General features: G+C 47.9%; 3 protein-coding genes and 2 long non-coding RNA genes across 7 annotated transcripts; 2 read left to right on the plus strand and 3 right to left on the minus strand.

Moving 5' to 3' along the window:
* The first annotated feature begins 8750 nt into the window (after nt 1-8750).
* Nucleotides 8751-10413, plus strand: LOC125520050 (blue copper protein 1b). Its single transcript, XM_048684842.2, has 2 exons — nt 8751-9118; nt 9723-10413. Exons 1-2 carry the CDS (start codon nt 8941-8943, stop codon nt 9983-9985), a joined length of 441 nt encoding a protein of 146 aa, XP_048540799.1. The 5' UTR covers nt 8751-8940; the 3' UTR covers nt 9986-10413.
* A 29-nt stretch (nt 10414-10442) lies between these two features.
* LOC125518543 (uncharacterized) lies at nt 10443-12829 on the minus strand. Its single transcript, XM_048683355.2, has one exon. It carries the CDS (start codon nt 12670-12672, stop codon nt 11155-11157), a length of 1518 nt encoding a protein of 505 aa, XP_048539312.2. The 5' UTR covers nt 12673-12829; the 3' UTR covers nt 10443-11154.
* Nucleotides 12830-14203: 1374 nt separating this feature from the next.
* LOC125521218 (uncharacterized) lies at nt 14204-15332 on the plus strand. Its single transcript, XR_007289093.2, has 3 exons — nt 14204-14503; nt 14602-14850; nt 14925-15332. It is a non-coding gene; the product is annotated as an uncharacterized LOC125521218 (long non-coding RNA).
* Nucleotides 15333-15478: 146 nt separating this feature from the next.
* On the minus strand, nt 15479-17487 carry LOC125521217 (uncharacterized). Of its 2 annotated transcripts, none has more exons than XR_015611773.1 (4): nt 17097-17487; nt 16782-17006; nt 15774-16613; nt 15479-15678 (listed from the first exon to the last, which is right to left on the minus strand). It is a non-coding gene; the product is annotated as an uncharacterized LOC125521217 (long non-coding RNA). The 2 variants fall into 2 exon arrangements; XR_015611772.1 differs by having other exon boundaries at nt 16782-16977; nt 17097-17486.
* Nucleotides 17488-22600: 5113 nt separating this feature from the next.
* On the minus strand, nt 22601-24915 carry LOC125521962 (protein CURVATURE THYLAKOID 1D, chloroplastic-like). Of its 2 annotated transcripts, none has more exons than XM_048687028.2 (5): nt 24633-24915; nt 24402-24523; nt 23203-23307; nt 23048-23119; nt 22601-22960 (listed from the first exon to the last, which is right to left on the minus strand). In XM_048687028.2, the coding sequence occupies exons 1-5, from the start codon at nt 24775-24777 to the stop codon at nt 22889-22891; spliced, it is 516 nt and encodes a 171-aa protein (XP_048542985.1). In that variant the 5' UTR covers nt 24778-24915; the 3' UTR covers nt 22601-22888. The 2 variants fall into 2 exon arrangements, with proteins under 2 accessions (XP_048542985.1, XP_048542984.1); XM_048687027.2 differs by having other exon boundaries at nt 23203-23313; nt 24633-24913.
* Between the last annotated feature and the right edge of the window lie 2048 nt (nt 24916-26963).

The following is a 26963-nucleotide window of genomic DNA, read 5'->3' on the forward strand; positions in this document are numbered from 1 at the left end:
GGAGATCCGCCTGTTCTTGGCCGGGTCCTACGGGCCGCACCCGGCTGCGCCGCCATGGCTGCCGTGGTAGCCGCTGCACCAGGCGGCCCTCGCCGCGCTCGCCGGGCTGCTACAGCAGCCGCTGCAGCTGCCATCCACTTCCCCGTCCTGGCTGCCGTGGCAGCCGCCGCACCAGGTGGCCTCCGCCACGCTCACCGGGCCGCTGCAGCAGCTGCCATCCACCGGCACCACCGCTCCGCCCTGGCTGCAGTGGCAGCCACCGCTCCTGGCGACCTCCGCCGCGCCCGGCGCTCCACCGCAGCAGCCGCTGCAACTGCAGCAGCCATTGCCGGTCAGCTCCGGCCCCGCATCGACCGCGCCGACGGGAGTCCCGATCCACCAGATCAAGTTCCCGTCGTAGCCATCACCGCTTCCCCAGGGCGTCCCCATCCAGCAGATCAAGTTCCCGCCGTCGCCGTCATCGCTTCCAGCTTGGATCACTATCCGCCATGTGTCGGCGGCGGTGAGGCTGCAGGCTGCTGCACGCGGCCTCCTAGCGCGTCGGCGTGTGCGGGAGTTGCGTGGTCTGCAGCTGCCGCTCCTCCCAATTGCGCTTCGCTGCGCAAAGGACCTCGATCTCGTCCGCTGCGTCGGGGATCTTGGGCATGCTGTTTTCCCACGGACAGCGCCCTCAAAATCTACGACATCGTGAAAGATCGTGGATGTCGCCTAGAGGGGGGTGAATAGGCATTTTAAAATAATTACGGTATAGGCTTGAACAAATGCGGAATAAACCTAGCGGTTAATTTGCCAAGCACAAAGCCTAAAACAACTAGGCTCACCTAAGTGCACCAACAACTTATGCTAAGAAAGATAAGCAACTATGTGATAGCAAGATATATGACAAGAAACAATATGGCTATCACAAAGTAAAGTGCATAAGAAAAGGGCTCGGGTAAGAGATAACCGAGGCACGAGGAGACGACGATGTATCCCGAAGTTCACACCCTTGCGGATGCTAATCTCCGTTTGGAGCGGTGTGGAGGCACAATGCTCCCCAAGAAGCCACTAGGGCCACCGTAATCTTCTCACACTCTCGCACAATGCAAGATGCCGTGATTCCACTAAGGGACCTTTGAGGGCGGTCACCGAACCCGTACAAATGGCAACCCTTGGGGGCGGTCACCGAACCCGTACACTTTGGCAACCCTTGGGGGCGGTCACCGGAACCCGTCAAATTGCTCGGGGCGATCTCCACAACCTAATTGGAGACCCCGATGCTTGCCCGGAGCTTTACACCACAATGATTGAGCTCCGAACACCAACAACCGTCTAGGGCGCCCAAGCACCCAAGAGGAACAAGCTCAAGGGTACCAAGCACCCAAGAGTAATAAGCTTCTCAACTTGTAACTTCCACGTATCACCATGGAGAACTCAAACCGATGCACCAAATGCAATGGCAAGGGCACACGGAGTGCCCAAGTCCTTCTCTCTCAAATCTCACCGAAGCAACTAATGCTAGGGAGGAAAATGAGAGGAAGAACAAGAAAGAGAACACAAAGAACTCCAAGATCTAGATCCAGGGAGTTCCCCTCACATAGAGGAGAAAGTGATTGGAGGAAATGTGGATCTAGATCTCCTCTCTCTTTTCCCTCAAAAACTAGCAAGAAACCATAGAGGGATTGAGAGTTAGCAAGCTCGAAGAAGGTCAACAATGGGGGAAGAACACGAGCTCTAAGGATAAGGTTCAATGGGGAAGAAGACCCCCTTTTATAGGAGGGGGAAAATCCAACCGTTATGTGCTCAGCCCGCACACGAGCGGTACTACCGCTCCATGAGCGGTACTACCGCTCAGGCGGAAGAAACAGGGAAAAGGAGCAACAAAACATGAATCTTGGGGCGGTAGTACCGTAGGAGACAGCGGTACTACCGCTGGGTTAGGCGGTACTACCGCACCCTTCGGCGGTACTGCCGCACAGAACGAAGGGTAAAGGGAAAGAGGGAATCGGCGGTACTACCACGGAGGAAGGGCGGTACTGCCGCTAAGGAGCGGTACTGCCGCACTACTGCCGCAGTGAGGTACCGCACAATCCGACACAGAAAAAGACCCCTCGAATCGACGCGGTAGGGACCTGGTAAGCCAACGGTAGTACTGCTGCGGAGTCACCGCCGGTACTACCGCTGCGGAGCGGTACTGCTGCTTGTGACTCCTCAGCAGTACTACCGCTGGGTACCACGGTACTACCGCTGGGACCCTGACAAAAACCACACTCAAGAAAATCAGAACTGCCATAACTTCTGCATATGAGCTCCGAATTGAGCAAACTCAAGCTTGTTGGAAAGAAGACGACGAGTAGCATCAAAACAGCGAGGAGTGCAACAAGAGGAGTGCAACCTCCAACCGAGAAGAACCGGCAAAACCTCCAACATCGAAAACATCATAGAAGATGCAAGCGAACTCCGTTTTCGATGAACTCAAGCTTGTCAACAAGATGACCGTAAGCTCTAAGACTCACAAAGAGAACCAAACAAGAACCAAGAAAGATGATGCAAGGATGCAATGGTTTGAGCTCTCTATGAACGATACGATCAAGCTACTCATCGAGAGCCCCCCTTGATAGTACGGCAATCGATCCTATAACCCGGTCTCCCAACTACCATCATGAGACCGGTAAAATAGAAAACCTATCAAGGGCAAACCTTTGCCTTGCACATGGTCCACTTGAGCTAGATGATGACGATCTTGACTTCCTCAAGTTGGACCACCTTTCTTGATTGTGTTGGCTCGATGAAGACTAGTTGATTGCTTCCCCATACTTCACTATGGGTGAGCCTTTCTTCCGCACATCTTCACAAGTCCATTGTCACCACAAAGGACGGCAAGCTTCAAGCATTTGATCTCTTTGTGATGCTCCACTTGAACTTGCACACCGCAACCTTTCTTGATTGTGTTGACTCGATGAAGACTAGTTGATTGCTCCCCCATACTCTACTATGGGTGAGCTACTCTTCCGCACATCTTCACAGGTCCATTGTCACCACAAAGGACAGCAAGCTTCAAGCATTTGATCTCTTCGTGGTGCTCCACTTGAACTTGCACACCGCAACCTAACCCCACAAAGAACCCTCACAAAGACCATGGGTTAGTACACAAAGCGTAATTGACAATGCTTACCATACCATGGGATCACTTGATCCCTCTCGGTACATCTTCTACGTTTTGTGGGTTGATCAACTTGATTCACTCTTTAACTTAGTCTTGATCGACCTCTCACAAGACCAATCTTTAGGTAATTCCTTGAATAGCACCTTGGTCGACACAAACTCTCCTTGAAACCAACACATGTACTCCAAGAAAAGCCTATGGACAAAACCTTCAAATATAACTCAAGGCAACATTAGTCCATAGAGATTGTCATTAATTACCAAAACCAAACATGAGGGCACCGCATGTTCTTTCACATCGGCGGTTGGGGAGGCGCACCCGTCCTCGACATTCTCCATCGGCAGCCCTCCACTCTTCTATGTGCGGTGCCGACCAACAACCGTCCGGCGGGGAGAAGGCATGGTGTCACCGACAAGAGCGCACCGCGTAGCACCATTGCATTCCGCCGCCGGCCACTGCGAGGGCGCCTCTGCTGGTCGCTCTTGCGACCACTTCCAGGTGGCCATACACATGCACTCCTTTTGTCCAAATGGTGTCCATGGGATCCAGGTGGCTGTACACGTGCACGTCCGACGTGCGGATGGTATCCACTTTTTGTTAAGAGGTCCAAAATAAATCATCCCAGTCCATTTCATGTTGAGGGTAATAAAACAAGCCGAGATGTAAAAGGCTTGTTTTTAGGTGTTAGGTCTGTGTTGCGTCGAGTCATGGTTATAAGTTGGTTAGGCCGCAGCTCGAGGACAAGCTGCATGTCCAGGTGGGGTGTAGTGTTAGAGTACGTAATGGACCTAATGGCCTGGGCTGGCGGTATAGCCCGTTTGTCTTAGGGTTAATTAGAGATAATGGTCGCTTGCTTAGGGGTCAAGTAAGCCTTGCTTGGGAGTCAAGTAAACCTCTCTATATAAAGAGAGGAGATGTATCAATCCAATCAAGCAAGAATTAAGAAGGAAATCCCTTCCACCTTTCCCGGCCGTGGGCAAAAGGCCCCCGGCCGGCCCTCTCGCGCCCTCCTTCTAGCAACGCCATAACATAAACAACAACTAACAACACATAAACAAGCAACTAAACATGCATATTGCTAGCAAGCATAAGTTTAAAGACAGAAGGGGCATCCCATACCCCCTGCTTCACCACAGGGTGCTGAACCCTAGACAACATATTAACAAGTTCACAACAAGTTCTCCCATCACCGCAGCAAACTAACTACAAATTCATAGGGCGAAAGCAAGGTCACCGATGTAGTTGTGCCTACTGTAGCGCACCTTGCATCCGATGAAACTGTCGTGGTTGTAGATTTGGACCTTTGAGGCCTAGGCCGGAGATGCGCAGCACGACGAGGTCGCCGGGGACGATCCTATGGCGGCGGCAGAAGTACTGCCAGCCCTGGCCAAGCACCATTTTCCCCTCGAAGTTCTGTACCAAGCACCATATGCCCCTCGAAGTTCTGTATCTGAACCCAAAACTCGTACCACTTGTTCGCTGAGAGCCTGACGACGCGCGGGAGCTTGACCGTCAGCCACTCCTTCATCACCTCCATGAACTGGAGGGATGACGAGCATGGCAAGATCCTCCTCGCCCCTGATTTGCACGTAAAAGCAAAGCGGCTCTCGGGACCCCTCCTCGTGACCGGTCCTAGGAGATCGTCCCCTTGAACGTGGCAGGCACATGAAGGCGACCTTGCCAGACAGATTCACCCTCTTGAGCCAGCGGTTTGTGGGGATGAAGTCCACGGCGGCCTCAGCGTCGGCGACGACATGGGCTCCTCCTCCGGTCCTGTCAGGTAAGATGACATGGATTAGTAACATGGCATTGGTAGCATGCTACATTTGTACCAGTACCTAAAGCAGCAAACACATTGGTCCTACCTACCATGAAAACCATGCACATGACAAAATCATGCAACATAGCATTTCCATTCCAGCACCAATCTAGCTAGCATGCCCATGAACCCTAAGCATGAACATCAAACATAGAACAAGCATCATGAACACAAAGCAGGAACATCAAAGACAACACCAATATAGCTAGCATGCCCATGAACCCTAAGCATGAACATCAAACACACACCAATCTAGATAACATGCACATAAACACTAAGCAAGAACATCAAAGACAACACCAATATGACTAGCATCATGAACACATTATTTCCCATGAGCACTAAGCATGAACATCAAACACAACACCTATCTACCATGCCCATGAACACATTGTACATCATGAGCACTAAGCACTAAGCATGAACATTAAACACACACCAATCTTGCATGCCTATGAACACTACTAACCATGCACAACAAAAAAAACATGAACACTACCTGCCTAATGAACAATACCACACAAGAAGGGATCGAATCTAATCAATTCGATTCGATTTGAATCGAATCCAATTGATTCATTGGCATGCTAATGATGAAAACCCTAATCTACAAATCTACGAGCAGAGGGGAGATTTGGTTCTTACCGGAGCGGGTGGAGCTCGAGCGTACACCGGTCAGGGAGAAATCCCCGGCGAGAAGGAGATGGCGGGCGAAGAGGAGGAGCCGCCGCCAATGCCGATGGCTGTCGGCATTGGCCTGGTGCTCGTGGCCACGCGCGTGGTCGAGGAGGAGGGCGTCGTCGTCCATGGGCCTGCCGCGCTGCCCGAAGAAAACCCTCTGATGGGGGTAAACCTCCCCCCACCCACAGGGATTCCGAGCAGCGGCGCAATGGCCACCCCCTCTGGCGGCGCCACCAAACCCAGGACCACGAGGTCCGAAAAAGACGACGGAGCCGGAGCGGCCGGCACCCCATTGGCCAGACGAGGCAGCCTGGTGTAGAGAGGAGACGGCGCGCGCGGAGCCCGCATGAGATCGACCCTGGAGTTCGCCAAGCCGGCAACCCACCACTCGTGGATGCGGTTGTTGCAGGCGTTGATGGGGGTCAGCGGACGGCGCGACGGCGGATGACTTGTCGGAGGAGAGGAGAGGAGAGCAACGGGCGGTGAGAGGAGAGCGAGGAAGCGTGGTGTGAAAGGGAGTGAGTGGTGACACGAGAGAGAGGGGGAGTTATGAGACGTCCTGCTCTCTATAAATTTGCAGGTAAATTTTCAGTTTGGGGAGTTATGAGCGGTGACACTGAAAAAAAATCTCTATAAATTTGGTCAGATGTGGATAAGTTTGACGTCTTTAACACTAATACATCTTATATTTTAAAACGACATCGAACATGATAGTTTATACATTAGTTATGGATTATTCATCGTTGTAGAGTTGTAAAGAAAAGGTAAAGAAAAAGAAAGCTTGGCACGGTCCTCAAATCACACCCAGAATTCACTTTAGGCATTCCGACGATTTGCGTTCAGTGAAAGGAGACATTCACGTCGTCTACGAAGTCATCTGTGACGACTTCATGAGCATCTACGTTTGCACAGTGTTAAAAAAATCTCACAAGCAGATGAAGTGCGAAAGGGGTCATGATATTCCAGGAAACAAAAAAAATCGCGAAGCCGGTCGTGGGTGGTCGAGGAGAAGAGGGAATGCGATTAAACACCTGAAAAAGCACGGAATGGGTGTGTATATCCTTACGCAGTTACGCTTTCCAAATGGCCGGTCCCGAAAGAGCCAACCGAGCATACATCATGCGACTAGTATAATTGATCATTCAGGCCGCTCATCTTTTGATCTTGTCTTCCAAGCTACGTATACCGCGCACAGCGCGCCGCTAAGCTACATATACACTTGCAGGTGGTCACCGGTGAACAGATAGTACTAGCGCGGCGTAGCATGTCAAAACCGAAGGGAAATTTGGATATGTGTGTTTTGTGTGTGCAGGAAACGTACTCATGATTTCATGAATGTTGCAGGCCTGCAGTACTCTCCCGCCGACCTGTATGCAGTAGCGCAAGAGCGTATGTCGCACGCCCGTGACATTTGTGTGGCCGGAGCACTCGAGTGCTCTGCATAATTGAACTCGAACAGATGCAGCCCAAGTTGACCCTGAAACAATGCAGATGCAGAGGCTGAGAATAAATATAGAATTAAGCTAGAATTTCTAGAATCTTCAAAGGATGTGGCTAGGTCTCAGTCGATTGAGTCAGTCAAGTGATAGCATCGATTAAGACATAACGTAGTCTTAGTCGACCGAGACTTAGCAAAACTGATCTTTAAATTATTTTATCGTCCCCAAGGAAACAATTGTAGCTAAGCTATGATTGATACTCCCTCCGTTCCATAATGTAGTGCTTCCTCTATTCCCGTGCTCCAATTTTAACCGTAAATTTAATTATCAAGACCAATTGCGGCGGGGACAAAAGTTATATCAGTGAATTCGTATTCGAAAAAAGTTTTTAATTATGTAAATTTTTCTTCCACCGCAGTCGGTCTCGTTCGTTAAATTTATGGTCAAAATTCGACCTCGAGAAACGCGGGTGCACTATATTTTGGAATGGAGGGAGTAGCTAATTCGCTGGAGCGTGCACGCATTGCTCAGCTTCTCTGACTGAACCCCAAAGTTAAACTTAGCGGAAGCATGCACGCATTTTAACCATCCATTCAAAGGTAAGCTTTTCGTTCTTTCTCGACGGCCGATTCAAGGTAAGCGATCGACCGATCCACGGGGTCTCCCGCGCATGCGATACGGTTAGTCCCAGCAAAGGTGGGCGGCCGGCGACGAATTCGCGCCATCTTGACCGCAGGCTGACCCTTACGTAGAGTGGTAGCAAAGCGATCGGCCGTTTGACGGTGGTCGTGGAGTACTAGTTTATGCATGTCTATACTTACCGAACCAATACTACAGCACTAGCTAGGGTTAGTTCATTGACCACCACACGTTGAGCACTTGCTCGAAGCGCCACTCAGCATGACGCGATCGTGAAGCACGCATGTACTCCCTCTGTTCCTAAATATTTGTCTTTCTAGACATTTTAAATGATTACTATATGCGGATGTATGTAGACATATTTTAAAGTGTAGATTCACTCATTTTGCTCCGTATGTAGTCACTTGTTGAAATGCCTAGAAAGACAAGTATTTAGGAACGGAGGGAGTAGTACATATACTACTAGCAGGGTAAGTAGTTTAGAGTAAGTGGTATCTACTTTGCTGTCAAATAAACAGACAAGCGTACGTACATGGACCAATCACGCGCTCACTTAATCATCTCGCGCCACCCTAGCTAACCCTCCACAGTAATAATCCACCACCGTAATAATCATGGCCATGCTGTGCCGATGACCCTGCGTACGCCTACGGGGACGGCTCCGTAGAAGTGACCAGAGATCAGATGACAATGCATTATCAAAGTGGACAGTAGCTAAGCTAGATGTTACTACCAAGTTCCACACAGCCGGCCAGTGGCGTCCACCAACCCCCAAAGACACGCCCTGCCACTAAGCACGCACGCCCAGGTCGCTAATGGCGCACCAACGCTGCGGTCGACCAACCCCAAGCGCGACCCTCCCCAAGTGCAACGCCCGCTTTTCTCTAATCGTGTGGCCCAGACAAGTAAACAATGACCCGAGAAGAGAATTCCTCCAGTCCCAGGGTTCTGTCGAGCTGATGGAACCTCTCGTCCCGGCTACAAGAGTCAACTGGCGCCATCATCACGCGCCCCCGTGCTGCGCTGGCCGGGCGAGCCCGGCCTGCACTCCGACGCAACGCCATGATCGACCGGCCCGTCCCTCCTCCCTATTTATACCCAAGCCATGCCATGCTCATCACAAACCAGGCCAGCCAGAGCATCCAGTGGCCGGCGAGCAAGCTGAGTACGTGCTGCCGCTAGCAGGTGCGGTGCTCTAGCTTGTCCCTGGTTGAGAGATGGAGGCGAGGATGGCAACGGCGGCGGTGCTCGTGCTGCTGGCGCTGGTGCTCGTCGTCCCGGAGGCGTGCCGGGCGGAGCGGTTCGTCGTCGGCGACGCGGCGCGGTGGACGTGGGGGTACAACTACACCGACTGGGTCATCAGGAAGGGCCCCTTCTTCCAGGACGACAGCCTCGGTACGCAATTATACTATGTAGTACTGACGTATACTTGCTTTCTCTGATCTGAGTTCAGTCTTGGTTTTTAGAGCATTTTTTTTGCAATCAGCCTTTTAAAGCACTTTACCTTGCCATATTTGTCACACTAACGAACTGCAAAAAAATAAAAAAAACCGCAACGTACGTCAAGTTTTAAGCAACAACAAAATTGTCACTGTTTAACCGAAGTTGCTAAAGATTCAGTTAACTAAGCTACTCTGCGCCTCGGAATAATATTTACTCCCCCCTAAAAGAAATATAAGAGCGCCTCAAAATAATATTTACTACCCTCGTAGACGCTCTTATATTTCTTTACAGAGGGAGTACTTAGATAGAGAGAGTATATACGAGGGACCTCACAACCTTTTTCTTCTGTTGAAAAACTCATCTTTTTTTTTTGATGGTATGTTGAAAAACTCATCTTATATAGTACACATCAGGAACTAAACTAGACACTGAGCACTGCACATTTGTACCGAACACCCTGGCTCTCATCTCACGAGGGCGGCACTGGCTTTTACTCCAAGTCACATAAATATTGACCGGATAACATATCTTGGTTGTTTGGATGCTGGGTGTGCAGTGTTCACTTACGACCCGCCGAACGCGACGACGCACGCGCACAGCGTGTACATGATGCGGAACCTGGCCGACTACCAGTCCTGCAACCTCAAGACGGCCAAGCTGGTGGCCGGCGTGACGGAGGGCGCCGGCGCGGGCTTCGAGTTCGTCCTCAAGAAGCGCAAGATGCACTACTTCGTCTGCGGCGAGCGCCAAGGCCTCCACTGCACCGCCGGCCAGATGAAGTTCATCGTCAAGCCCAAGAGCTCCGTCTGCCGTGACTGACCGCCCGCCCCCTCCTCGCCGGCTATCCATGGCGTCCACGGCCTTCGCCGCCGTCTTCTTCTTCTTAATCATTTGTTATACTTGCTGCTTGTAAGTTATCACAATTGTTGCATTCATATGTGTCGTGTGGTGTAAACTGTGTTGCGTGATACGCTATTTATGCATGACTCGGTGCTTGAATAAAGTAGGGAGTGCGTGTGTGTGTGTGTGTGTGTGTGTGTGTGAACTGTGGCGTGTGTTGCTACAAATTAGTGGAGGATGTAATGAGAATGAGGGGCTGTTAGTCCAGGAGTAGCCGGTGTGTCAATCTCTCATTTCTACTCCTAAAAAGGCCCTCTGTTCTAGTTTCAACTGAACATTTGGCTTGAAGTTGCTGTAACAAATAAAGTGATGTCAAAAGAGAACATTTGGCTTGAAGCCTTTCATGAGAGTTCGAGTTCTGAAATGAATAGTAACATGAAGCCAACCAAGGAAAATTTATCCATCTTACACATAATTATCTGCCTCATAACCGGCATTTACAACAAAAACAAAAACATGTACTGAAGCAAAAAACTACAATCATATATATGGATGAGAACATTTTGGCTGAAGAGTGCAGAGAATGATAGCACAAGAACATTTAGCACGAGTGAGATACAGTGGATGCAATTCATAACATTGGTTTCGGTGATCTGAACATCGGTGAACAGCAAGTCAGCTAAATGTCTTCAAGAATAGTAGAAAAAACGCACCAACGAATACGGGGAATGAGCACCAGTCTTCCACATGGTTTTTGCATCTTCGGTCTCCTCGGCCAGAGATGATGCAAATTATTTTTACTACGGGCACGAAAACATCAAAGTAGTCAATGTCCTGTGCCCACCCTCAAATGCCCCCCTCCCCAAATCAGAATGAATGGTTGTGGATGTATCGCAAATTGGCTCAGGTTGCCATCCTTGTCCAAGTTTGATTGTACGCAAGGTCCTGTTGCAGATCAAACGACCCTTTTGAGTTATTTCCTGGACTGCATCTTGTTCGCCATTTGGGGTCAAGCCTGATCATCTTATGTGAAAGTGATCCCTTCAATGTGCCATCACTCCGTTTCGAGCGATCTTCATACCTGATTTGTATCCTACTTCAGGTAAAAAATCGGCCAAAGTAACCCATGCTGCACTGAGGTAACTTGTTCACCCTCCCGTAATTAAGACATCCAGAAGCTCAACAGATCTCCTAAGTTTTCTGTCCCGGCACACAGCCTCAATCAGCTTTGCCCAACAACTAGCCTCTGGCATGAACCCAAATTTGGCCAATCCATACAATGCAGCTGTCGCATCTGCCACTCGCCCAACATCGCACAGACCGATCAAAAGTTTGTTTGAGGCTGCATAGTGCGGCAAAAACCCTCTTCTGAGCATTAATCCCAGCAAGCCAACGGCCTTCTCCATATCTCCACTTGAGCATAGAGTATTCATCACAATCCGATAGCTTGCGACGTTCAACTGAACTCCTTCCTCTGGCAACCTCCCAAGCAAGTCCATCACTTCTGCCATCCGCCCATCTTTGCACAGCCCTTCAAGCAGCAGATTGTATGTGACAACATCAGCCTTGCATCCCTTCTCCCTCATCTCCATCAGAAGATTGATCCCCTCATCGACAGTCCCATGTCTACAAAGGCACCCGATCAATGCCGTGTAGCTGACGGCGTCTGGTTCCACCCCAGCAGTCCTCATCTCCTCGAACACCAGCTTTGCATCCTCCACTTCCCCTTTCTTGCAGTGTCCATTTATAAGAGTTGCGTAGTTGAAAGCATTTGGCTCACACTCATTCTTCCTCATAAATCCAAAGATTGTCCGTGCCTTCTCCACCTGCCCCAGACGGCAGAATCCGTCGATGATCAGATTGTATGTCAGCTGGTCCGGCACGATGTGGTCTTTCTCGATCATCCCCTCGAATAGCTCAAACGCTTCCTTCATCTTACCAGCACGACAGAGCCCACCCAACAATGTCGAATAGGTGACCAGGTTTGGCCTCACATCGCCGCAGGTGTACTCACGCATTTCATCGAGCACCCTGAAGGCGGTCTCGGAGTCGCCGTTCTTGATGTAGTGCTTGATGAGGATGTTGTAGACGCAGGTGTTGGGAGCGGGGAGGTACTTGTTCCGGGGGTCGCGCAGGTCGGCTATGAGGTCGGCGAGGACGTCGGGGCAGCGGGAGGAGACGAGGCGGTCGAGGCAGACGGCGAGGGCCTTGTGCGAGACGCGGCGGCGGTGGAGGAGCGACGGCAGGAGGCGGAGGAGCGCGAGGGCGTGGTCGGGCGGGAGGAGGCGGAGGAGCGGCAGGAGGTGCGGCTCGAGGAAGCGGCAGGGCGCGGAGGCGGCGCGGCGGAGGACGGCGGTGGTGGCGGACGGGAGGCGGGCGCGCGCGAGGCGGATGAGGAGCGCGGAGAAGGTGGACGCGGTGTGCGAGAACCCGCGCTGCTCCGCGGCGGCGTTGAAGAGGTCGAGCGCGCGCTGCCCGGACTGCGAGGAGGCGATGAGGCGCGCGAGGTCCGGGTGGTCGACGCGGCGCGGCGGGGGAGAGGAGGGCGGCGGCGGGGGCGGGGGCGGGGAGGCGGGCGCGGCGCGGGTGGGGCTGCGGTACTGGAGCGGGGAGATCCACGGGAGCGGCGGGGCTCTGGCGGGCGCCGGCAGGGGCGGGGGCTTCATGGCCGCCGGCGGCGGAGGGGGTGCTTGTCGATCGCCGCCGCCTCAGCCTCTCGGGAAGGAGGGGGGGGAGGAGATCGGCGGATTCGCCGCGAGGTTTGTGTGTGGTCAGCGGCGGCCGCGGGGTGGGCAGGCGCGAACTGAAACTGAAGGCGCCGGGGCGTTGGCCGTTGGGTGAACGTGCTACCACAGCCACAGGCAGCGCACGCACCACATACCTGCCTGCCGGCGGTCGCAGGTCGCAGCTTGAAACAGGCGGCACGGCCGATCATGTCTGCCGGAAATCTTTGGATCTTCCTCTAGCAACAATCTGCGCATCTGCTTTTTTTTGGTAATTTTGCTTCAGGCTGAGTCTGATCATACAACTCTTTTACTACTCTGGCAGAAGGGGAAGATGGAGCTTTTACAACCCTATATACAAATTCAAGTTCAAAACAGTTTGGTTGCTGAAAGGGAATTGAAAAGAAGAGGGTATCAGATGACCGACAAAATGCGGATATGGAGGTTCATACCGTGTGTGCTAGGTGACAATGTATGGCGTCCATGTTTGATGACAATACACAGGTTGAGAAACAAGTATGTCTCCTGCCCTCCGGTGATGGAGGGGCGATGGCGGCGGAATACATTCGGCTCGCTCCAGTGTTTGTAGTCGTTGCTAGGCGGTCTACGGACCTGAATGTAAATTTTACTTCTAGTGTTCTTTGTACTGCCTTGCCAGATGATGAATAGTTTGAAAGTTTTTCCCGCAAAAAATAGTGTAGGAGTTAGATAAGACTTTGTTAATTCTCCTCTAGCAGATCCAACTATGCCATGATTTTATGCACAGACTCGATCGAATTGGTTATTAGCATCTGGATGTAACTAAGCACGCTTTTCTTTAAAACAGAGGCAAAAAGTTTTAGTTGTTATCAGTTATTTTTTTAACTAAGCTTGCTATTTTAGATTACCCGGCGTGGGCTTACTACTTGGCAATATTGCTACAAAGTTAGGGCATCTACCATGCAAAGCTCTTAGAGAAATGTTTTCATCAAGACATCAAGTTCTTGTTTGATCTGCCACTATTATCACAATATATCCCTCCTTTTAGGGTTTAATGCTATCAATGACGAATCGGTCATTCACAATTCCTTTTTAATGAAGAAAAGTAATGAAACCTGCGATGGGCCGATGACTACTCAATAAACTCCTTTTATATGTGTATAAAAATATGCCAGATTTTTCTTGAACATCTATAGTTTTATCTATAGCAAAAGTATCTAATTAAGCATCTGCCGAAAATTGTTCGGCGTGGACGAGCTCACGCGCTCTCGCTATCGTCGCGCGTTCGATCCGCTGGAGATGCGAGGTGCATGCCGTATTGCAGTTGGCGGTTAAGGAGAGTTTAATGCACGTACGTGACGGGCAAGAGACGCCGTGGGAGTCAACGTTGTTGCCGACGCGAGAGGAGGGTTGACGGTGTTTTCTAACGTGACGTTTGTTCCCGGTCCTGTACCTATACCGAAAGTACGGGAACGGCCGGTAGCGGGTGTTGCACAATTTTCTGATGGGCGGCCCATCGGATGTATTTAATGCAACCCACGGGTTCTTGCTTGTCTGTTCCCCATTCGATCCCCAAATCGAGAGACGAAACCCTAGCCGCGCCGCACAACTTCCTTTACCATATCCCAAATCGAAGCAGATATAACCGTAGCTTGCAAAGATGGCAGATCCAGGTGTTGACCAAGGTGCTCTGTCAGTCGTGCCTTGTCCGGATTGCGGGAGGAACGTGGTGACATACGTAGCGTAGCGCGGGCAGAATGCCAGCCAGCGTTTCGACAAGTGCCGGAATCACAATGTAAGTACAGTATCTTGGATGGGATTTTGGCTTTTTTTTTCCTGATGTTTAGTTGGTCAGGTTCTGACGATGTATGTTTTCTTCTGAATCCATGGCAGCCGTCAGGGGGTGGATGTGATTTCTACAGGTGGGAGGAGGCCTACGCGGCCCATGTCGCCACTCTTGGTCTTGGAGGAGCAACTCCTGTAGTTGGCCAAGTCGGGCCAGGTCAGATGCAGGGCGGGCAGGCGGCTGGAGTTAGTAACTTTTGTTTGATACCAATGTCAGGGAGGTGCTGATCTGCGTCCTCCAGTGTCAGGGAGGTGTTGATCTGCGTTCTCCAATGTCAGGGAGATGATCAACAGCAGGTAATTCTGATGTTTTCTATCTCTTAGGGTCTACCATGTTTACAACATTTGACCTTGGACGTTTCATTGTCCAGGTAGGCTTTTTTGTGACATCTGTGACAGTGACATACTTCCGGCTCCGTAAATGGTAAGGTGTCCGTGGGTACCGGGGTGATATCAGCATAGCTGCAGCCATAAAAACAGTGTGGACAGAATGCTTAGATATAGTTTGAAACTTTAGGAGAGGTGCTAGAAATAAAACACAGCTTGCATGAGATTGCTAACCCGTGTGTGCAGAATCATCGTCAGAAGGCATGTTAGTGAAACAGAGAGCACAAGGCGCAAGGGGCAGGTGGCATTTATTGCAATCAGGTTTTGCGCGGCTCCAGGAAGGGTAGGTGCTGGCAGCTTAGCTTCAGGAGTTTCCTCAACATACTGAAGTTGTTGATCCTTTGCTGGAATGATATTCAGAGCACATGATCATAGTGGTGTTTCTTTCATTTTTTTAAAAAAATCATGAGACGATGTGAGTGGTGATGAGTTGTTAAGTACATGTTTGAGAGACTATTCCAGCAAGCTGGAGAAGAGTGTGTGCGCATGCATTTGCAAGTGGTGATTCTGGAGGAAGCTGTGTCTGCAGGGATGTATCAACAAGCGTGGAGGTTAAATATTGAGCATGTGTGTACAAGTGCCAATGGCAATCAAATGGAAACCAACATGACTCAGGTGTTATGAATCTTGGTGTGGAATCTGGGGCTCCAGTGCAGTTCTCTTTTCCTCTGCGTGCTTCTGCTAATGCTTCTTCATGACTCTGGGTTGAAGGTGCGCGACTCTGCTCTGCTGGCCTACCTGTAAAAAGCGAGGAGGGCAGACACAAGCAGTTAGTAACTTTTGTTTGATACCAATGTATTCAAGTCAAAAGTGAGTTTTCGATGGGAACGAACATTGGGTAACAACAAGCGCTGTCTTGGCGCTGACCAAGGGGCTTGGAGCTAGATGCACATGTTGATTTTCAAGCGAGCATTTTCTGCCTCGGCAATCCTGTTTGTGAACTCCTTGTACATAACAGTAGCAGCTGCATCTAGATTGCCACAAATCTGATTAACAAGAGCTTTGCACCTCTCTTGGTGTTCAGGCGATAACACTTTGCCAGGGGGCACGTGATTATCAGCAAAATGCAGCACAACGGATCGGATCCGATTGCAGACGTCGGAGGTAATGTATTGATAAGCAGTAGTCTTCACTTTTTGAATTGGAATCATGGATCCTTGGAGTAGAATTGGATGAATATACCATCGACCTTCATGCATTGCCCGCAGTGATCTTGTCTTTTTTTACGTGCAGTAGGAATTTTAGTTAGTTTTTTTTACAATGTAAGCATTGAGTAATGTAGAAATGACATGAAACAGGGGAGGCACTTATTTTCTTTCTGTTTGAGTGTCATGTTTCAGTTTTTGTTATACATGTATTCACACCTAGATGGGGATATGTGCTAGTGAAGTGAAATAATTACTTAAAGAGCAGCCACAAACTATCTCCTGCATGCATTGTGTTCTTTTTCGACATTTAGCCGGCGTTTGCCATATCTTACTCCAAAGCCGACCTCCCATGAATATAGATTGTAGTAACCATAGGCTTCCCCCAGTGTATCGAAGTTGCTTCCCAGAGCAGGAACTATGACAGTTTCAGTTTTCTTTTCTGCATAACTTGGCAATGCCATTTCCAACGCACTCATCCTGGCAGCACATGGGGGTCGTTCATCAGGTGCACGCCCCATACGGATTCTGCATCATACAGATTTATGCTTTTCAGTAATGTATGTTTAATCCCATCATGAGTAGATGGCATGGCCGTATAGCAGCCGGTATGATAAACATGGTTCAAATATCGTAACAAGAAATTAGCAGTTAGAGCTATGATTGAACGAGAAACAAAATGCCGTGGACTTGTACATTTTAGTCCAACCAGGGGCTTGAGGGTTGTCTCCGCCTGTAGATTGCTCGGACGCCGGTGCGGACAGAGCAATCCCCTCGCAAGTGCTGTTCAACTCCATTTGTAAGTCCAGTGCGGCACCCCCGGCATCGCCAATGCTGGATTCAGCAGGCGCGCATACTAAAGCTTGGCTTGCACCATGGGCCAGAGGCGCATCTGCACAGGCCAGATCCGACAGGGGAAATCTATCTCAAAATAAAAATCATTCGAATAAATTTACCACCTATAACTTGTACCTGTCACCGATATCAGATAATTGGGTTGCCAAAGTTTACCTGTCGACTGGATCTGACAAGAACTCGATTCCATCGCCTCCCGGTCGCCATCTCCATCGCCAAGAGCTCCTCGCCTTAGGCGGCGTCCCAAGGGAGACTACAGATTTGCATTTACTTTGTAGTGTCGGTCGGGTCACCATGGAGACTTATCCATTCCACGCACGGTGTCAGTGTAACAGATGCACCGGACGGACGTTGTTATATACAGTCACTACTAGAAAAAACCTTATACACAGAATCTTAGCAGCAGCGCGGTCTAAAAACAGACGCTACTGCTAATTAGCAGCAACGAGCTTTAGAAAAGAGCGCTGCTAATGATTGAGTAGCAGTAGCGCTCTAGGTGAAAAGAGCGCTACTACTATAATTGCCACGGTGTTGCCTCCAGGATAGATATAGTAGTAGCGCCCTTCCCGTGGACGCGCTACTGCTAAAGAACTTAGTAGCAGCGGTTTTGCTCAAAACTCGCTGCTGGTAAGTATGACCGTAACTAATTAAGTTTAGTCCCATACTGCTAAGCAAACAAGGTGTTTACCACCTTAAATATGTTGCTTCTCAACCTATCTCGAGCACTTGGTCTTCATTGAACTATATGTGTATGATTTGTGGTTGCAATATGAATCCTCGCCTGTACCTATACAGATACAGTGAGGATTCATGTTGACTATTTAGATTATACACAAAAAGATCAATGATGACCAATGTATATTTTTGATATTTTCACTAAACAAAAGAAATAACTGCTTCCATTAGCAGTACCGGTTTTCCCCAAAACGCGCTGTAGATAAGTTAGCTATAGCGCGTTTTCTGTACGTGCGCTACTGCTAGTTCGAGTTAACCACCCCTCGCATCAAAATTTCGCTAAGTCCTCCTTTCCCCCCCACCGACATGTTCCCCTACTCCCTGTCGCCACCGCTCGAGCCCGAGCGCGCCTGCGCCCTCACGCCGCCGCCGCCCGCCCTCAACCTCACCGCCGCCGCTCTCGACCACACTGTCGCCGCCCTCGACCTCACCGTCGCCGCCCTCGACCGAGCCCGCCGAGCCTGCCGCCCAGGACCGCCGCCCTCCCGATCCCGAGCCCGCCCTCGCCGCCCCTCCGTCGCCGAGCACCTCCCCACCACCGTCTCTCCCTCTGTAAGCCCCCCACCCCTCCCCAACCCCCTCTCTCTTTGCTTAGTTAGTAGATGATTTTAGTAGTAGTAGATGTTAATTTAGGGTTCATAGATAATGATTTTTAGAAGTAGTGGATATTAATTACTAGTAGTGATGGTAAACTAGTTGTATAATTAACAGTAGTAGATGTAGTAGTTAGATGTTAATTAGTAGTAGTAGATGTGCTAGTTTCTTTCTATTTATAGTAAGTTTATATTTAGTAAGAACTAGTTGAATTAATAGAACTAGTTTAGTTTTAGTTGAACTAGTTAAGTTTTAGTTGAACTAGTATAGTAAGTAAATTAATAACTAGTTGAACTACTTCATTTTTAGAAAGAACTAGTTTTTTTCTTTTTATACTAAGTTTATATTTAGTAAGAACTAGTTGAATTAATAGAACTAGTTGAATTAATAGAACTAGTTGAACATGCCATATTTGGTGTTATTTTTTAGTTTAAGCAATTATTTCATGTTTTGGTTACACCTCCGAGTGGCCTATGTTTTTCCGGAGTGTTGATTAATTTCCGTTCCGGCAAATTTCAGGCGCTCGATATGTCCTTTTTTAGCAAAGGTCATGCCGGATTTTTTCGTGAATTCTGGCATGACTTGTGCTAGAATATGTACAAGTTTAATTTTTGAATTATGAACGTAGGAAATGTCGTACTCGGACGACGACAGTCTCCCGGGGGAGTGCAGTTGGTGCCACGATGATCGAGGTATGTGCGACAGGTTCGTTCAGCTGGATGAAGATCGGCGCTTCAGTATTAAGCTCGAGGAGACCTTCGATGTTGAAACGGTACGCAACAACGACAAGTGTTTTTTTCGTAATTAAGCATGACTTCAACTATTTCAACGTCTAATTTTCATCTTTTACAATTCGACTAGCTTATCCCATGTCATGCAAGACGCTATGTCTTGGAGAGGATGGGTTTGAAGACCATGAAAATTTTCAAACAAAGAAAATACACCTAAGGACCCATCATGATATCGATTTTGAAGTAAATCTGTACAATTCTCAGAGCGTAACCCATTTTGGTTGCCAAAATTGGGAAGCACTTTGCAAAATGTATGATTTTTATGAGGGTATGATTGTCAGCATGGATCTTGGTAATCCTGACATCGAGCAAGACAATATGGACATTTGGGTCCTTGTTGATACGCTTCCGATTCTACCGCAATGTGAGTTTCTCAAACATAGTTATTAACTAATTTATATTATTTATTTCAAAATAGTTGACAGCTTATTTCCATTGACAGCTTATTTTGAATCTTCAAAGAATATGCAGAAGATGGTAGACAAAACCCACTACACTGATGGCTCCGAATTAACTTATAAGGAGAAAAATCATCTGATTGCTTATTGTACTTTTTTTGAGAATTACAATACCTATTATCGAACTCCTCCAAATTATGGTGAATACGTGCCACTAGTGCACGTGTTGAACCACGATAACTTCTATGGAGATACCCTGGTAAGATATTTTACTATTACGACATCCGTGCATCTTTTGCATACTTCTAAAACTAGTACATCATTGCTAACTACGAAGTTATTACTATATTTTTCAACAGAAAATCCCGATAGATTGTGTGTCTCATCTGATGTATTACAATGGTCGCCTTGAAGTTCTGAACCTACAGCGGTCATCATACGGATCTCACCTGTGCATATCGAATTTCTGAAACCGGTGAACACATGCTAATCAAAGAGTGGAAAAAATGTTTGGACATTCGTAAGGAGATTCTTGGAAGCAACATTAAGCGAAAGGCAAGAATTGAAGACAGGATAATCTGCATTCTCCATAATGGAGAGCGAGGGGCTATCTTGTTTTTTGCTATTTTACCTTAGAGAATATAGTAGGTCCTACGAAAATGTAGTAGGTCCTATGAGGTACAATATGTTTATTATGTGATACAATGTGTTAGAGTTGAAGATGTCAAGAGTACTTGTGATTACGATTAGTGACCAATGATATGATGATGATGATGATAAGTTGTTAATGATATTTATTATATCATTGGGTGAAAGAATCGCGGATTAGTTTCAAGTGGATGTCCGTCCACTTGAAACTAGTCCACACGGTTCTTTCACCCCGTGATGTAATAACTCATTATGATGTAAAAACAATTTGTAAATTCCTGTTGTATGAAAATTTGTGTAAAGGTGTACGAATACAACATGAAATAAAAAAGAAATAAAATACGAAATAATAGTAGCAACGCGGGCAGAGAGAAGCGCTACTACTAATTACCAGCAGCGCTCCTCCTGGAACTCGCTGCTACTAAGTCGATTTAGCCGTAGCGTGGGTGAAGGCACGCTACTGCTATTCGTTAGCTATAGCGCCTTATCAGTAGCGCACCACCCCGCGCTGCTGCTAGCCTTTTCCCTAGTAGTGAGTATTTACGCACCGAAACTGCTGCATGCACGATACAACTGGCCGATCTATGCACGACATCTAAATCCTGCGGCCAGTGCCCTGTTCAATCATGCATATGTCCGGCCGGATTTTTTTATCGTCCATGCATTGTCCAAAGAATGTCGTGTGCATAGCACGACTCTTTACGCACCTGTACCAACGGAACATGGCGATCCTGGACTGATATGTATCCGTCATTTCCTACGGCTCCGTCTTTTTTTTTTTGCGTTCAAAACTTGAGAGCTTTATTCAACTGAAGAAAACCTGCCATCATCAGCCATTAGGCTAGTGAGCAGGAATGAAGGCCCAGTGTCAGTCCAACTCTCGGTTACCATCAGTGAGCATGCATGCTTAGCACAAAGATGGGCCGGTACGTTGGCTGACCTACTTACATGTTGAATACGAAAAGAAGTAAAAATTGCCGCTAGCTCTCCAATTTCTACAAGTAAAGGTGCCACAGCAGAGCGATTACTGTGGTGAGATGTCCAGAGGTTCACTACCTCCACGCAGTCGGTCTCCATGATCACGTGTGAAAAACCGCGCAAACTTGCAAAAATAACACCATCTCTCAGCGCTAGTGCTTCACCAATGAACGGATCTGTAACCCCATGATGAGGTTTACTCCAAGAACCCAGCAAGCGTTCGTCAGAACGAGCAACTCCCCCTGCACCACACCTTGCCGAGACCAAACTCATTGCTGCATCTGTATTAATCTTAATCACACCTGGATCCGGAGGAATCCAACCGTATCCTGGTAGTATAGCAGCCGCAGCTTGGGGTATATCCAACACGGCCAGATCATCCTTGATCCGCCTAATAGTCGTTACTGGGTCCAGCTTCTCTCCATCATGTGTAATTCTGTTTCTTGAATGCCAGATCGCTCACATAACAGAAATCATCTGAGACCTTTGCATATCCGTGAACTGTGGGTCAGACAAGATGTCTCGCGCCCACGTATCGGGATGAAGCCGAGGCCGGCGTACACCCAACCAATCATAGGCTTCTTCCCAGAACATTTTTGCATGGGGGCAATGCACTAGAGCGTGCATCAAATCCTCATCCATTGCCAAACACACTTTGCATCTTCCAATTTCTTGTATATGTCTACGCTTCAGAGTGCATTCATCTGGTAATATTTCCCGCACAACTCGCCACCAGAATACACGCACTTTTGGCAAAACCTTGAGCTTCCATAATCGCTTCCACATCTGTGCATCAGTCTGTGAGGTACTTGTAGCCGTCCCTTCCTCTAGAGCTACACATGGGAATCCTCTACCATACAATGTGTGTTAGTGCATTCTAAGTGGATTTTAAATCACATTGCATTTAATTGTGACCTGCACAATTTTTCATGCTATTTTTTTGCTTATGCGGAAATCTTTCACATAGTTTAAATCGTAATGTTTGAATTATTATTCTACACAATATTTAGAAACCATATATTCAAATCCGCTACAACATGTGTGGTATTATCTAGTTCATAGAAGTAATCAGGCTCTGAACTTGTGGATGAGCGGTTGGTTGTAAGTCCACCCGGCGAAGACACTGAAGCGAAGGGGGAGACCAAAATATTTGCCGGGAAGGAAGCCAATCTAGCTAGAAAAACAAATAGTGTGTCAACAAGGTCAATGTGGTCATGACAAAAGGGGAAGACCTCCATCTTGAGTGGGTTTGTTCTAAGGTTAGTCGCTCCGACTAAAGCATCGAGGATGTGGCACAGGGCCAAGAGCTTGTCTTTGTTAGGACTAGCAAAAATTTCGGTGTCATCAAGATAAAATTAATATACAATATATTTGGATTTAGTTATATGCGGGCTTCTTTACTTACCGATTTACATCCTTAGGCCTAATTCCTAAAATAGGCTACGATTGCATCTGGGTTGGATAAACCATACACACCATAGACTACCTCTGGGTTGGATAAACCATAGACACCATATCATACCAACCTCCCATAAGTTTCATGTTTGCTCTGCATAAAAGGGGCAATGTTGGGATTATTTGGCCTAGCCTCCATGTCCTACATGGGTCTTACTTGCTTATTCCAGTTATCACATACACCACATTTTTCTCTAGAAAGCATGACATACATTTTTCGCCGAATAGTTCAAACATAACGAACACTACATCACAAACTCAGTAACATATGGTTGAAACACACAACTTAGTATTTCTCCCAAAAAGAGAGAAGTTATTACACTCAGCTGCCCAACCATATGTGAACACATCATGCATCGCCGGATCCAACAATTCTCATTTTGAGATCATAAGCTTTGGCAAACAATTCCTCTCTGTTTTCCTGCAAGTGGTAAATAAGTGGTGAAAAGGTTGAACATAGTAGAGTGCACACCAAAAGAAAGTACTTATGAAGCAAATAGATACATACCTTGAAAAGAAGATACCGTGAGCTGAACCAAACCGTGTATCCGAGGCCCACCATCTCCAGTATTCTTGGGAGCTGAGGGCAATATCACATTTAGTTAAAGATCTAAGATGGCAGAAAGAATTTTACATTCATGCAGAGATCTAATGGCTACTGACCAAGGGGATGGAGTCAATTGCTGAAACAACAGCGGACAAAACCCATCCGGCAAAGAAAGCACCGGTGCCATATATGACATATGTGGCCATCTCCTTGAAGCCCAACTGGAGCTTTTCAACAAACAATTAGAAGAATCAACCACATGTGCAAAGAAATAATGTATAACAAATCATATTAATTTGTTTCTGCAAATGATATACAGCCTAGTGGGATGCACAAATTCATGTTTCTACTGAAAACTATAAATTGTAGAGGCTTTAGTAAGGTTAAGCTGTTTTATTGCCTTGCAAAATTTAGGACTCACAAATTCATCCTTCTAAACATTTTTTTTGCGAGCTCATCCTTCTAAACATGTTCACAACCTTACTAGCTCAATTGTAGGAGTATATAATACTCCATCCGTTCCTAAATATTTGTCTTTTTAGAGATTTCAAATGGACTACCACATATGGATGTATATAGACATATTTTAGAGTGTAGATTCATTCATTTTGCTCCGTATGTACTCACTTGTTGAAATCTCTAGAAAGACAAATATTTAGAAACGGAGGGAATAATAATAATCAAAATTAAATTACAATATTTTTTTGGGAATGCCAAGGAGCCGGTCGACTAAAATTTCCCTTTGGGACAGTTGATTTTGTCAGGATCAATCTCAAGCGTTAGATAAAAAAGAAACAGTCTAGATTACGTCTTCTTCCTTCTTCCTAAAAACAGATCGCCCGTGTTCTTCTTCCTCCGCCGCATGTTGCCACTGGCCGGGTCGCCTGCTGCCACCCCTACGACCGCCTCGCCGCACCGCCGTCCCCTAAACCGCCCCCACCGCATGTCTTGCCCCCGCCCCCGTCCATCCCTCTAGCCTCGGGCTATGACAGGTTTTTCTCCGGCGAACTTGCACCACCGCCGTGCCATCTCCCCCACCCCGACCCTAAGATAGATGGTGGGGTAGCCTGCCAGCGAGCTTCTTCCTCTCCTCCGGCGAGTTTCTTCCTCCCCTCCGGCTGTTTCTCCCTTCTAGCGAAATCGACTGCCCCAAATTCAAAAGTCAGGTGACTGACATGTAGCTATTCTGTATTTCTTTCTGTGTAACTCCACGCCAAGATCCACAACAACTCCCCCGCCCCCCGTCTAAACATAGCCACAAAAGTACCTTTGACGCAATACAACAAACAAGTCACGTGCAAAGCAGGGAAGTCACCTTGTCGGCAGCCACCTCGTCACCGACGATGTCCACCGCCACCAGGTTGTGCCCGAACGGCGTGGCCGCGGCCATCCTTATTGCATCCGTAACCCCCACCTCCGTGCGGGAGCAGCGCAGCCCTGCAAAAACACACCGCCACAACAAAAGAATCCTCAGGTTAGGCTTCCATCCGTTCGGCCGGTAAATCCGACGAGCGTGAGAACGTCCTGTTCTGTTCCCGAACTAGACCTGTAGTTGGGAGGCCGCGGCGGCGGAGGGAGAGACGGGCAGGCACCGGAGCGGCGAGCGCGACGTCGCACGGGGGTGCGCGTCCGCGCGGGAGGTGGGGAAGGGCGGCGGCGGCGGGGGTGCTGATGCAGAGCAAGGCCGCCATTGCGTCAGCTTTGTTCCGCCGCAGTTCGAGTGTCTGCCGAGGCTGTGAGGGCGATGCTTTCGCGGCGCTCTATATATACACCGGCGCTCCTACTGTTTCGTTTGCCTTTCTTGTTTTTAGAAGAGTTTTATGTGTGTGTGTGTGTGTGTCAGTGTGTGTAAGTGTGTTTCTACTGTCTTTGGAGTGTTCTTAAACTGACGTAGCATGTCCATGTGACGCTTATGTGTGCCTGCTCGTTGCTACTGCGTTTGGAGGGTAGCCATGCCGACTTTTGTCGCGGTTTATTTATGTACACCTGTGCGTTTCTACTACTGACCGTTCTTTTTGAGATGCGTCTCTACCAACCATGAATTGCATGCAGCACACCTGTGTCCGGAGCATGTGTTTGTCACAGCTACGGCCTACGGTCCTACTGTATCTGTTTGGGCTTACTTATGCAAACATGTTTTTTTGTTGAGCATACATATGTGCTGCCATCATTTTTGGAATGCCTCTCAGCTGTCCACAGCATGTCCTTGTGACGGCTATCACGCTGTGTATTTGGTGCTTCTTAACCATATTTGGAATGTATCTCAACCGTCTATGGCATGCTCATGTGATGGCTATGACACTTTTTTGTTTGGGTTTTTGCACAAGTCCAAACAAACACCTAAACTTTTATGGTTTTGCTATTTTCCAGGTATCTGAATTTTTTTTATCGCGCCAGTCACCTTCTTCCTTCCTTTCTTCATGCTGGACCTCTTGCCGGAGAAGAAAAAATGTTGTCGGGTAAGAGCAACCCCACTATCTTTCTTAGGGGGAAGCCATGGCCTCACTATGGGGAAGTTGCAACTCTATTATCTATCTTAGAGGAAGGGGGGGGGGGGGGAGGGGAGATTGCCTGAGGTTTTCACCGGTGGTGTGGGGCTTAGAGGGATAGCTAGGGCGGTGGCCAGCAACGGCGGTGGGGGAGGCCGAGGGGAGGGTGCGGCGATAGAATGCCTTAAAAAGATGCACATAAAAAATTGGTTCAGTATTCTCATAGCAGGGGGGAAGCTATCGAGCAGCTCGGTGGGCCGACCCAATTCACATGCACGGATGCGTGATTGTTCGGTATTACACCACTATAGTTATCTCTCGCCTAATGCGAGATGTAGCTCTCGCTCGCCACTAGCGCCCGCACATATTAGTTGGCCCATTAGTGGGTTTTAGCTTGCACAATCGCTGCAGTCACTCTCTTGATTTATTTTTCTTCTCTTCTTCTGTTGTACACTAGTTGTACAAGTTCAAGTTTGACTGTGTACTTTCTTTGTTGTCTTCTATCAATCTTTGTTGGTTTTTTGTTTTTTTCTATGTGTTTTCTTTACATTTTTCATCAAGGTTCTTATGTTTTAATTTGTTTTCACTTCCCTGTCCTTTCCTGTGTTTTATTTATTTTTTTCATCTGTTCTCTTTGTTTTCATAAGGTTTGTCTTTTATTTTAGGGCTTTTATCATTTATACCACCGGTTGTGTTTCACTACTTCGTTTTGTCACTAGGAATTTTAATTGCTAAAAAATGACATTGCTTTATTAGGCGTATGCTTAAAGATTCCATTAGACAACATTATTGTCAGCTCAAAACACATTTACCATGTTATAATGGCAGAAATACACATGGACCAACATGTCAACTTTTCCTCTATCTCAGTATGATAAAGTGTGGGTCCCACTCAATCCCCAACAACGTTTTTATTTTCCTCTATAATTATTCGCTTGCTTACTCTTGACAAGTGGGACCCACACTTACCATAGATAGAGAGAGCTCACATGTGGGACTATGGGTATTTTGGTCATATAACTAAGGCCTTGTTCGGTTACACCCCTCCACAAGAGGATTGGAGGGGATTTGGGGAGGTTTGACTTGCAAGGGATTAAATCCACTTCAATCCCTGTCAAACCCCCTTTGAATCCCTCTCAACCGAACACAGCCTAAAGGAAATATGCCCTAGAGGCAATAATAAAAGTTTTTATTTATTTCCTTATTTCATGATAAATGTTTATTATTCATGCTAGAATTGTATTAACCGGAAACATAATACATGTGTGAATACATAGACAAACAGAGTGTCACTAGTATGCCTCTACTTGACTAGCTCGTTGATCAAAGATGGTTAAGTTTCCTAACTATAGACATGAGTTGTCATTTGATTAACGGGATCACATCAT

This window comes from Triticum urartu, chromosome 7A (genome assembly GCF_056163025.1).
Source record: "Triticum urartu cultivar PI428250 chromosome 7A, HENAU_Tu73, whole genome shotgun sequence".
Classification (NCBI taxonomy): Eukaryota; Viridiplantae; Streptophyta; class Magnoliopsida; order Poales; family Poaceae; genus Triticum; species Triticum urartu.

What these genes read in the sequence shown, in the direction of transcription:
- LOC125521962 (XM_048687027.2), bottom strand. Translation starts at nt 24,777, where the DNA reads ATGGCGGCCTTGCTCTGCATCAGCACCCCCGCCGCCGCCGCCCTTCCC. An exon ending in CCGCGGCCTCCCAACTACAG is followed by an intron (nt 24,524 to 24,632) that starts GTCTAGTTCGGG and finishes GTGTTTTTGCAG; the next exon opens with GGCTGCGCTGCTCCCGCACG. An exon ending in ACGAGGTGGCTGCCGACAAG is followed by an intron (nt 23,314 to 24,401) that starts GTGACTTCCCTG and finishes TTTGTTGAAAAG; the next exon opens with CTCCAGTTGGGCTTCAAGGA.
- LOC125518543 (XM_048683355.2), bottom strand. Translation starts at nt 12,672, where the DNA reads ATGAAGCCCCCGCCCCTGCCGGCGCCCGCCAGAGCCCCGCCGCTCCCG.
- LOC125520050 (XM_048684842.2), top strand. Translation starts at nt 8,941, where the DNA reads ATGGAGGCGAGGATGGCAACGGCGGCGGTGCTCGTGCTGCTGGCGCTG. An exon ending in CTTCCAGGACGACAGCCTCG is followed by an intron (nt 9,119 to 9,722) that starts GTACGCAATTAT and finishes CTGGGTGTGCAG; the next exon opens with TGTTCACTTACGACCCGCCG.